This window comes from Gallinula chloropus (genome assembly GCF_964237585.1).
Source record: "Gallinula chloropus genome assembly, chromosome: 10".
Lineage (NCBI taxonomy): Eukaryota > Metazoa > Chordata > Aves > Gruiformes > Rallidae > Gallinula > Gallinula chloropus.
The window spans coordinates 12,212,171-12,224,486 of NC_140095.1; the positions used below are offsets into that span (position 1 = coordinate 12,212,171).

The window sequence follows — 12,316 nt, forward strand, 5'->3', positions numbered from 1 at the left end:
TATCCAATGTTGGCTGTGACTCTTCCTTCTCTTAAAACCAGCTATAGCTGGCTGGCATCAGCTGCAGCCTGGCAAAGGTGGGTTCTTACCCTACTAAGTCCGTCACTGGTCCCTTCCCCTGCCTGTTCCCCCCACTGCTTGTCAGCTGATAGCTCTAAATTATTTACCATAAGCTAGATGCTGACATTAACAATAAAACACAGTGGTGAGGCATCATCAACACATTTCCACCCAAAAGCTGCACTGTATGAAGTGTTTTCTCTCCTCACCCCTTTAAAGAAGGGGTGCCTGTGACTTTTCTGTCTGGGGCCTCTCAACAGGCTGCTGCTTTGAATCACTGCCATGGTTTGCGTGCTGCTATTCACAACCACCTCACTCGAAATAATAATAAATACCACAAAACCTGATCTTGCCAAAATCCAGCAAACCTGAGTTCTGAAGAACTGTCAGCTGCTGTTGTTACAGGAACATCTGTAAAGGCAGAACCAGCCTGAACTCATCCCAGGGATACAGAATTGTGGGGGTTGGAAGAGATCTCAAGAGATCATAGTAACACTTAAAAGCTTCTGGTCAAACCCATGAGCATCACGCAGAACAGAATGAGGTCCTGGCTTCACACCACACTGGTGTATCATTAAATAAACCCCCAAATCTGATCTGCACACTATGAAACTCCTGCAGCTTCTCTGGGCCTCCCGAGCAATGAAATACACTAAAGTAACTCCCCGTGCTGCGCTCTCAGTGGGTTTGAGCTGATGGAATGCAGATACCCAGTTTGCCCGTAGGCTTTTTGACCATGAAGATGCTTGGGCAGTGTTAACACTGAGCGTTGGGACCAGCTCTGGCACTGGAGCTTCCCAAGATCTTTTACAGCCTGGGAGTCCCAGCAGCACCTGAGGTCCCAGCCCGGGCACACATTTACACATCCCGTGTTCCCTGCTGCTCTGCACAGCCAAAGGGAAGTTCCTAAATGCCTGAATGTAGCCTGGGGGCAACCAGAGACTGCAAGCCATGGTTTGCCCTCCCCCGCTTCCCCAAGGAACGGCTGCCAACGCGGCAGCGGGACCCGGGCGCGCTGCGGGGTTTGGCGGGGACAGGCCCTCGGGACGCCGCTGGCAGATATAAACCCACGACAACAACACGGTAGCGAAGGGCAGGCGGAGGCCGCCCTGGTCTCCCTCGCCAGCCCGAGCCCTCCCGCGGGCGGTGAGAGGAACCGGCCCGAGGCGGCAGAGAGGCCCCGCCGCCCGTTGGGATTCAAACGGGGCAGCGGTCGGAGCCGTCATGGAACCGCCGGCAGCGCCGCAGCGGCCCGCGGAGGCCGAGCAGCTGAGCGGCGGCGACGGTGCGTGAGGCGGCCCCTCTCCCCTCAGGGCCGGCCGGGCCCGGCTGCGGGCTCCGCCGGGCACGGAGGGTCCTCTGACTCCTCTCCGCCCTGTCCCCGACCAGGTGCCGCGAACCCCGGTGTCAGTTTCAGCAGCGAGGCGGAAGTGAAAGCGACCCTGCGGGAGCTGCTCATCTACATCGTGTTCCTGACGGACCTCTGCATATGTAAGTCAGGGAGCACCCCAGGGGGGCCGGTAACGAAGGTCCAAGCTGTACCGCTGCCCGTGTTTGCTCCCAACTCCCCCCGTGTTCCACCCGAAAGCCTCACATCGGTTAAACGTGCCCTAACTGCGCTTTTCTAGTAGCACAACTTAACGAACACTGAAGCAGAGCAGCAGGGTCAGCCGCCATCATCCCCCTCATGTCAAGCCTGAGAGCACCTCTTCTCTCTGCCCCTTCTTTCCAGTGACGTTCGGCATGGTGAGCTCGGACATGTACCACCTGAACACAGTCATGAGCCGCCTCTTCCTGGAGCCCTACCCGAACTATGAGGGGAGTGGGTTCCAGAGCATTAGGAACAGAGCTGATTTCTGGAGGGTAAGGCTTTCATTGCAAATATGTTTTCTTGGGGAACAAACAAGGGAAGAAGCTCCCAGTGTTAATTCAGAGCAGTCCAGGTGTGTAGTTCTAAAAGCCACCTGCTAGATGTTGTACTTTCAGCTGAAGAAGGGCAAATTACTCCATAAACTGCATTTGGAGAAGTTCTGGGTACAAACACTAATACTGACACTTCTGAATAATCAGTCCAGGAAAACAAAAGGCTGATTACTTGCCACATCATATTCTCACTATTTGGCTTGGTCTGAAGTGAGCTTCAATAAAGCCAGAAAGAGTTTGGGTTTACATGCTTTTCAGGTGTCAATATATATTCATGATTCCCCCTGGAGCAGCCAGGAAAACGTGCTATCTCCATTCACCTGGTTTACTGTTACATGACCTCATAGTTCAGTGACAGCTACAAAACACTTATCTCTGTCTTCACTACTAGGTGAAGGACTTCCCAAAATATCCAGCATTGCCCAGCTGACAACAGAAGGCAGAGGTTTTCATCCTAGTCTCCCTTAAAAATGGAAATGCCTAATTCTAACTGTACTTCCCCCTTACCGTGTCTGTTACTCCCAGTCTATAAAATAGTGAGCCCTTGCTATACAGTCGTGTGCTGATGTACTAGAGGTGGTTGCAATACATGCTCAGATGGTGCCAAACCACAGGGTGATGTTGTTTTCTGCTCAGAATAATGTTCTCCCTGAGCTTTATGCTCTTTATCTGCATCTAAGAAACATCCAGAAAAAGGAGTGACTTAGGGACTTTTCTTCCTGCCTTCAAAAATAAATATTTCTTCTTTCAGATGTCTAAAAACCTAGTCAGAAATATATCCTAAAACGGATCCTCAGAGATTAAAATAGCCAGCAAGCTTTCTTAACATCTAACAGTTGTGTTTAAACATACTTGTTTAGGATTCAGCAGAATTTTTCTATGAAACCCCAGACAGGTGTATGACAGTTCTACCCTGAGTAATCCATTACCTGTCTCTGATGGAATTGCATATGGAATAGAAATGACTCATAGCTAAAACACATCAAGTGGGTTTCTAAGACAGTACATAGGTGGGAATTGTTTGTATTCAAGCTTAGACTCTGTAGGTATAAGTAACCTGAGAACCCTGCAGAGATGTATATGCTAAGAAGGGGGACAACAGGGGTATTTTAACCTTATTCTGAAACTGTAACCTGACTCATACACGTAGTTTGCAGAAGGTCCCCTGTTGGATGGGCTCTTCTGGGACAAATGGTACAGCAACACGACAGACACCTTCCAGAACAACGACAGCCATATTTACTACGAGAACTTGCTGTTAGGAGTAGCCCAGATTCGCCAGCTGAAAGTCCGCAACAACACTTGCTCCATCTACCCTTATTTCCAAACGCTCCTGGAAGACTGTTACAGTGAATACCGGTACCGAGCTGAAGACACGTCTGACTTCGGCCTAATGAATGATTCTGAGTAAGTCACCCTACTTCAGCACAGAAATGTTTTTGAGAACTTAACCAAATCCTTAATGCCAGTGTTCTTCAGGGAGTAATAACCACACGTGCAATGAGCCGAGTTTCTCTCCTGTTTACATTGAGATAAATCATGGATTTGGTTTTGTGCCAATGTTATAGGAGGGAATCTGGCATGGGAAATTTATAGCAGGGAAACAGGAAGAACTGGAAACAGCAAGCCCAGTTCAGCAGAAGCACACGTTAGTGGGCCTATCTCCACCAGCATCTCCAGAGAAATGCTTGATTATACGAGGCCTGAATTTAAGCCACATGTTTATAAATTGGAATCATGCTAGAATGCTCTGGAAAGGGAGCCCAAAAGCCTGCTTCACACACTTCAGTTAGCATTGATTAAAACACTTACTTCAGCCCAGTTTCCATAAGCTGAGCTGCTTTGTTTTCTCATTCCTGACAGATGGAAATACACTTCAGCCTCCTCGTTATCCCCGTGGTACTGGGGGTCGATGGGCTTCTACAGCAGTGGTGGGTATGTGTTCACCTTACCTAAATCGAAGCAGAAGAGCATGGAGAAGTTGGAGTTTCTCAGGGAGAACAACTGGCTCACTAGAGGAACCAGGGCTGTGTTTACTGACTTCTCTACGTATAATGCTAACATAAACCTCTTCTGTGTAATCAGGTGAGTTCTTACCTTTACTTTGTGTGAAATCCAGTTTACTGAGCTGTGATGCTTCCATAAGGACAGGAGGGAGGGCTGGTCACATCAGGCATTGGCAGCCACATTTCTCAGGTAGCAGCTGGCAAGACAGTGATCTGATCAGAAATGCAGACATTCCGTTAGTGCAAGGAGCCACTCAGATCCTTCCTTTCTGGCTTTGGGTAACGGTGTCTGGTCTGTACAGCTGGCTGCTGCTGTCAGCTGGCACAGATTTCACACCTTTTGCAAGGTCAAAGGTGGGATTATTATTGTCAGCTAGTGGAGGGAAAAGATTCAGAGCAGGGTCAACCTCTGCTCTCCTGACATGTGGATTCTTTAAAAGTTGCTAACCAATCCCCATAGCTTGGGTATCCCAAGAGCTCCTTGTTTTCCCTTCAACCTCCCCTACCATGCAGTACTCTCTTTCATGGGGAACATAGTGTAACCCCTAGGAGAAGTTCTTACGGATGTAGGAGTTCCAGTAAGATATTCTTAATGTCACAACATTAGAAAATGAAGGGCTGAGATGATTTAAAAGGATGGTAACTAACAGCAGTCCATAATTTCTTTCAGGTTGGTGGTAGAGTTCCCTGCTACCGGGGGAGCTGTCACCTCCTCACATACCTACTCTGTGAAGCTCCTCAGATATGTCACCTATTATGATTACTTCCTGGCTTTCTGCGAAGTTGTCTTTTGCCTCTTCATCATCACATTCCTAATCCAGGAAGCTATAAAAATAGTAAAACTGAAAAAGACGTATTTTGCAAGCACCTGGAACTGTCTGGATTTGCTGCTGCTGGTGGTGAGCTACCCCAGACTTTCCTGTGCTTCCTTGCCTAGGTTAGCACTAGGTGAACACCCAAAGAGCCAGACCACTCCAAATCTGTGTCTGGTTCAAGTCAGTACCCTACTGCTCTACACTGAATGGGTTACATGGCCCACACCATGGCTCAGCACCCTTGAACTCTACCTTGACTAGCCTTGCTGTCAGTGTGCTCTGGCTCCCCATCCTTCCTACTCATTATCTGCCTTTAGCCTCGATCTTCACAGACCAAGGAAGCACTAGCGTGTAGCAGAGCTGACACAGTAAGATGAGAATGTATGCAGGACCCTACATAGCACAAGCCCAGAGTTACCACAGTACAATTACAAATCAAGTCTCATACATACAATTTACAACCAAGCACCTAGAAAGCTCAGGTTCAACTCTTACCAGGAACCTTTTGAAATCACGACAGTCTTTTTCCTGTGCAAGATGACAAGCCTGAAGGCAGGGCAGGTAGCCAGGCTCTGGTTTCACTTGTTTCTGCTCTCCCTCAGATATCCCTCCTTGCCATTGCCTTCAATATCTACCGCACTGTAGAGGTGTCCCTGCTAATGGAAGAGCTGCTGTCTGATGCCAGTGTGTATCCAGACTTCTATTTCCTTGCGTACTGGCAAGTCGTTTACAACAACATGATTGCTGTCAACATCTTCTTTGCTTGGATAAAGGTATTTGTTCTTATTGCCTTTTTTTCCTCCTAGAGAATCATGGTGCCTCTAAGCATAGCATAAATGTTCTCTTTCAGCTTTCCATGAGGGAGCTGCAAAGGTGGGGCTACAAGGGAAAATTTGGCTTTTAAGATTACAGAAGAGTTTAAAATTCCCTCATCCTCACAAACAAGGGCCACGTGAATTCCAAGCCCATCTAAAAAAGATTTTGCATGAGAGCAGTTGTCTTCATTGGAGCAGCTGGGAAATTACCATGGCCAAACAGCCACCTCAACCTTTTCCTAGCCCCAGTGTTCTCCAGGTCACAGCCTGCCCTGCACAAATGGCATGGCTGTAACAGGTGAAGCTTTCCACAGCTTTTGAAGCCAAAAGTTATGATAAGAGTAGCTACTTTTTAAATGCTGAGGAAGGCAGAATGTGTCTGAATTTGATTTAGCAGTGGCTTTGTGCTGGGCCACCTTTAATTCCTTTCTTACCTGCAAATAGATTTGCTGATCTCTGGCCAGAGTAGCAAACTTCTCCACAATTAGGGCTACTTCTGTTCCTAACGAGGTGCAGAGGGACCAAACCAGTCCAGTGTGTTTGCATGCCACTGCCCCATGTCTACCAAATCCTGTTTGGGGCCTGCCCCCAGAAGTCAGTGACTTGGGTTTGGGTTCCCTCAGTGATCCCAACGACCAGCTTCAACTCTCCAGAGCTTTGCCTTCTGCCAGGTCCACTCTCCCAAGGTAGAACTCCCAGCACAAAGCAGCTGCAAAACAGGCAGGGGAGATGTTCACATCTGCCAGGAGAGATGATGGTTAAGCCATGCCCCAAGTACCTGAGCATAAGCTCTCACGAAAGGTCACACCCTTTCAAAATAAACGGGCTTTTGGCCTTCCTCTGCCTCCCAGGCCAGGGGGAGTGGCTGTTTGGGAGAGCTGGCTCTTGACCAGTTCTGTGCAGTCTTCCTCATTGCAGCCATCCCCTACTGCTGCATGCTCCCTTGCATCATCTTCCCCTCAGACTGATTACTGTTAACTTAGTAGCACAACTGGGTTTCTAATTAATGACTGTCATTAAACAAGGCTTTTGCCCAGGCCTTGTTTCAGACCCAGGCTAAGGGAGCTCCTTACCAACTCAGCCTGTCAGGGAATCGGACACAGGAGGGTGGCACAGCTTGCAGCCTCCTTGACCAGGGAGAGCTGATTACACACACCAGTACCCAAAGCCCTATCCACACGCTATCACCTTTAGCACAGAAGCATATTTGCCTTGCAGAATACTCACCTTCTCCAAAAACACACCCAATCCTAGTTCTCCTTACAGACACGTACCATGCAACTTATTTCTAGTTAAGACTAAATCTGTAAATGATGATTACAGATAATGGTCCAGAAATTGTTACTAAAGTTGCAACATATTGATTCCCCCAACAACAATCTGTTCTGTTCTCTTGCAGATATTTAAATACATAAGCTTTAACAAAACCATGATGCAGCTGTCCTCCACTTTATCTCGCTGTGCCAAAGATATCCTTGGATTTGCCATCATGTTCTTCATCATTTTCTTTGCCTATGCTCAGCTAGGCTACCTGGTCTTCGGATCAAAAGTTGAAGAGTTCTCCTCTTTCCAAAACTGCATGTATGCTGCTTTCTAAACTTTTTGGTAGAAAATCCCCAGTTGGTGCTGGTGCAGACCAGTTTCTGCTAAGCAGAACTCAAGAGTACAGTTCTCCAACCCTTTGGGTTATTTTACAAAGTGAAACCCAGTTTTGTTGGCCCTACAGTCTGTTTACAAAAGCCTCCATGTGTTCAGAAGAGGCGACCTGTACGTTTAAGAGTTGAGGGAAGGCTACAGGGGAAGCTCAGATGAAGTTCACCCAGTGGAGCTGTTTGTCCCTGGACAAACAGGAGGATCTTTCCTCCTGTAACCAGGCACCCTATTCTTTCTTCCCCAGACTTTTTTCAGCCCCTCACTGTAGCAACATCACCAGATCAGTTCCAGGCACTGGCTGGAACTGGTTTTGCTGGTCCTTGCACCTGGTAACAACCCTAACCTGTCACCAGCAGTGTGGTTGTGCTTTAGCCTGTGGCTATGTTTCTTGCCACTTGAGAGATCTCTTCAGTGTGCCAGATTGTTTGAAAGTGGCTTTTCATGGAAAATTAGCACCCTTCTAAAGGAGAAAACCAGCTCATTTTGGATCCACTTGGATGTGAGCGAGTTCTAAGCAATAGACAGAAGGAATAGGAATACAATCCCCTAGAAGGACATAGGGACCCACACCTACAGTGCCTTCTGTACCACAGAGGATAAGGGATCACAAAGCTAGAACACAAGGAGAGTAATTTAAAAACAAAACCAAACCCAGTACAAAAGTATTCTCTCATTCAAGCCATTTAAAAATTCCTTTGTACTTTTAATTTCTTAAGTATATGCTAAGCACCCACTTTACCCTTGCAGTGTTACACTGGCTCCTGCGACTAGGATAATGGTGAAACCATCGGGGTTCTATCTAGTGCTTTATGGCTTTTGGGGCTTTGGTGTTTGTTTTTTAAATAATCCTTACAGTACTTGTCCTTAAGAGAAACCAGTCAACTTCATTCTTGGTTTCTTTTTTACCCCCAGTTTTACACAGTTTCGTATTGTGCTGGGAGATTTTAATTTTGAAGCCATAGAAGCAGCAAACAGAATCCTTGGGCCTATTTACTTCATCACTTTTGTGTTCTTTGTGTTCTTCATATTGCTGGTAGGTATCACCTTAAAAAAAAACTATATCCTTTTTCATAAGCAATAGAGAAGAACTGTTGTACAGAGCTCTGAGACAGTTTGTGGCCCCAGGGTCACAGGGGGCTTGCCCTGGCTGCTCCTCAGTACACCTGGGCAGAGAGACAGTCCCAACTCTTCTACAGGAGGTTTTTGCCCATCAAGGCAGGGCATTTCACAGCTCCCCCTTCCACCGAGCAGCCACACAAGGGGCTTTGGCACCACAAAGCAAGCAGGTTGTGCCTTTCACTCTACTGTTAGGACATGGGGTGATGGTTTTGAACTTGAAAAGGGGAGATTTAGGTTGGATATTAGGAAAAAGTTCAGTCTGAGGGTGGTAGATCACTGGCACAGGTTGCCCAGATTGGTGGTGGAGGCCCCATCCCTGGAGATATTCAAGGTCAGGATTGATGGGGCTCTGAGCGACCTGATCAGTGACAATATCCCCACTTCCTGCACTAGTGGGTTGGACTAGATGGCCTTTAAAGGTCCCTTCCAACCTAACACATGCTATGATTCTATACCACCCATTTCTTGAGGTTTTAATTTCTGAAAACTTAATTGGATGCTCTTGCAAACTGCCTGATGTTAGTCTTGTCAGGTAGGAAGGATACAGACTTTGATGGGCTTGTTTATCAGTTAGACTGATGTTGTCATTAATTACTTCAGATTGAAACACCACCTGAAAAAGATCTACAAGTATGTGACAGAAATTCCTTAGCTCCAAGGCCTTTTAGCCAAAGTGATTTGTCTCCCAAAAATATTCCTTAAACCCCTAAAATTACCAAATAGGAACACACCTACACCCAGTGAAGCTCTTCAGCTCCATTAGCTACAAGCCCTAACATGGAACAGCTCCAAAACAACAGCCCCAGTACAAGAGAAACGTGGATTCCATATCTAACTGCATCCTTCCTGTGCAGAACATGTTTTTGGCGATCATAAACGACACCTATTCAGAAGTCAAAGCAGACTTTGAAGAGACACCCAGTCAAGAGCTTCACATCAGAAACTTCTTTAGTCGGGTAAGTAAACACCCCAGCTAATTCAAGGTAAGAGGGAGAATTCCAAGCTATGTCACTAGCAGAGAGCCTGGGCCATAACCATTTAAGAACACCCAGTATTTAACTTCACTTTAAATAAGCATTAGACAGATACAGAGACATCCTTCCATCAGACCCACAGGAGCTCCTAACAGTAAGAGTAGCATGTGAGTTAGGGAGGCTCCTTACAGCCTTTACTACACCCTTTTAAAAGCAGTATTTAAGGCCAACCTGGTTCATGATCCATCCTGTCACCAGCTTTCTTCAGAGCTTTCTGTTGCTGGGCTTCCAGAGTGAGAAACTAAAGGTCTTCTCTGCATGGGAAGACAAGATAGGTAGAAATGTGTACCTTTAAAATGCCACAGAGTTCGGACCATTTTCTGTGCCAGAAATGAGTACAAAAGGGAGAGAAACCTTTCCATAACTTTTCAGTTCAACCTGAAATTAGAATCTCCTTTCCCCCTAAATGGGCACAGAGAAGCCAGAGAGATCACACAGCTCTGTTGCTGGGATGAGTCAGTCAGTACCTCTGTCTGGAAACCTGACTCCAGCTGGGGAATCCAGCATCACCAGTCAGAGAAATAACATTGAGACAAGCATGGGATGAGACCTGTGTGGTCAGACTCTGGGCTGCCCCAGCCTCTCTCTAGAGGACTGGCAGCTTCTCCACCTGAAACTCTCCTGTGGGATTTTATGTGTGGCAGAGACACAAGGTTCATCACCTTGGCCGAGCTTTTGTGATGGAGAAGGGGGAGACCCTGGCCAGGACACAGCTAGTCTGGCCAGCAACAGCACAGCTTAGATTCCCCCAGCCAGGCTTCTTCCCCTGCTTGTCCCAGACAACAGCAAGATTAAACTGAATACACCCCAAAACAGAAACTCTGAGGGGATTTGGTTGGCCATCACCTTCAGGGATCTCATGACAAAGTCGAGATGCAGCAGGGTGAGGTCTCTGAGCTGAGGGAGCACACAAAGCAGTAGGCTGGTGGGAGTTGTTTAATTGCCATGGCATTCTGCTGATGGTTCAACCCTTGTGCAAAAGCATCGCTGGTTAAACACGAGCCAGTTCACATGCCCAACTTCCCCTGTCTCTGTTCAGACCTGCAACAAGGCCCTTGTGAACCTCAGGTTGAAGAAACCAGAGACGGACAGGACGGCGGATGAGAGCTTGGGAAGGTAGGAGCACTTGCTGTTACCCCCCAGCACTGAGCACTGACCTGTTCTCACAGTGCTTCTGTTTCTCCTCGTGTGTGTCAATAACAAGCAAGGGATTTTCAGCCACCAGAAGAAAGGATGTTCCTCAGCTTTCTGAGAGAGACAACACTAAGGAAAAGGTGGGCTTTGTTCTTTCCTACGTTCTTAGAAACCCCTGATTACATTCCAGAAGTTGAATAATACAAAAGGAGTCGTGGTTGTCCCCACTGTTACTTACAAAAGCTAGTTCTCTGCAGGATACTGGTTTTAACGTCAGGAATAGCACAAGCTAGACCTATAAATTAAAATAATCACTAATTATGCCCAAAGCTTCAACTGAAAGCTTTTCTCAGGCAGGGTCATACACTGCAGGAGCTGGCAGTAGGGTGAGGGCAGCAGGTCCTCAACTGGTTTATGAAGTCATGAGCTGGGCATTTGCCCTAACACTAAATAGAAATGGGTGTATGGCAAATAAACAAGACTAAGAGCAATCTATTGGGTCATAGGCTGTATCTACAGTAAAAGGAAAGATTACTGTTGCTTTTTCTTGCTTTACAAAAAGGTTTCCAGCAGTCTTCAGTAGCCCCATACCCGGGGTACGCCAGTGCAAGTACTTCTACACTGTATTTTCAAAATCATTTTTACAAGAGAGGGAAAAGCCCCCAGCTAGCTGGAAGCACTGCCACAGACAATGCTTGCAGTCTCTCAACCCAGAAAAGGAATATGCATCCCTATACCCTGTGGTCTTGGAAGGAACTCTACTTTCAGATGGAGAAGAGAGCACTTTTCTCCCCAAAGCTCCATTTATCATCTTTTCCTCATGCATATCCCCTCCCCAGCCCTCAGCCCCACATGAGTGACCATGTTACAGATGTCCCTGGAGCCATGCTGGCTTTTTCTGTGGTGGTATTTTTTGGTTTTTAACCCTCTGGTGTTGAACAGAGCCATGTGAAGCCAGAGCTACAGGAAGTGGAACTTCCTAGGAACTATCCACCTGCTGAGGACGCCACCACAGCCCAGAGCTACGTCACCACTGCAGAATTCCAGCAGTAAGTGTGCACAGGAGTCTGTGCTTGTCTTGTTCCCACCCCCAGGTAGCTGCAGCCCTGGCTGAAACCCCCCCAAGAGACAACCCCAAGTCAGTGATTTTAAGATACTTTAAGTGCTCTTACACTGGCTGACAACAGCTGCTCTTGAGGAGAGAAGGAGGAGGCAAAAAAATTCAGTAGAGCAGACTGTAAGGACATTAGTCAAACACTAATGTGGGAACTCTTCCAGCAGATCTCCCTGTGGCTGCCCAGGGAGGGGACAGGGGCTGCGTCAGGACTTGGCCCTTGGCAGCAAAGAGGAAGGTCACCAGCACAGGGGTGAGGGTAGCACCACCTCAACCTCTTCCTGCGCTTGTGTTCCAGGCTGCTCAGGTACACGGCCACCTTGGAGAAGGAAATAAATAGAACTAAGGAAAAACTCAAGAGAATCACAAAAAGAACGCAGCTGCTGAAGGAAGCTGTGGGCAAGACAGCAGAGCAAAATGCATGAGCTCCCTGGTGCCAGAGGTGGCCTGACATTTCACACAGCTTAAATAAACCCAAAGTCCCATCTTCCCCTCCCCAATCCCCCTTTTTTTACCTATTTCTGACTAGGAGAAGCGGGGATGTTAATAAAGGTATATACCAGAGTGGCTTCTGGGGCTTTTCTCCAAGGGTTCCAGGCATTTCTGTAACTCTGAGAACTGACTCACCTTGCTGGAGTTTGGG

The 12,316-nt window shown here is 47.4% G+C and overlaps 1 protein-coding gene across 1 annotated transcript; it reads left to right on the forward strand.

Annotated features, from left to right (window-relative positions):
- Positions 1–1,284: 1,284 nt before the first annotated feature.
- PKD2L2 (polycystin 2 like 2, transient receptor potential cation channel) lies at positions 1,285–12,098 on the forward strand (the record flags this gene model as incomplete). The annotated part of the gene is made up of 14 exons (XM_084268714.1): positions 1,285–1,345; positions 1,450–1,551; positions 1,793–1,923; positions 3,134–3,390; positions 3,847–4,068; positions 4,660–4,888; positions 5,407–5,577; positions 7,019–7,200; positions 8,185–8,305; positions 9,246–9,347; positions 10,465–10,541; positions 10,630–10,699; positions 11,502–11,608; positions 11,972–12,098. 14 exons carry the CDS (start codon positions 1,285–1,287, stop codon positions 12,096–12,098), a joined length of 1,959 nt encoding a protein of 652 aa, XP_084124840.1.
- Between the last annotated feature and the right edge of the window lie 218 nt (positions 12,099–12,316).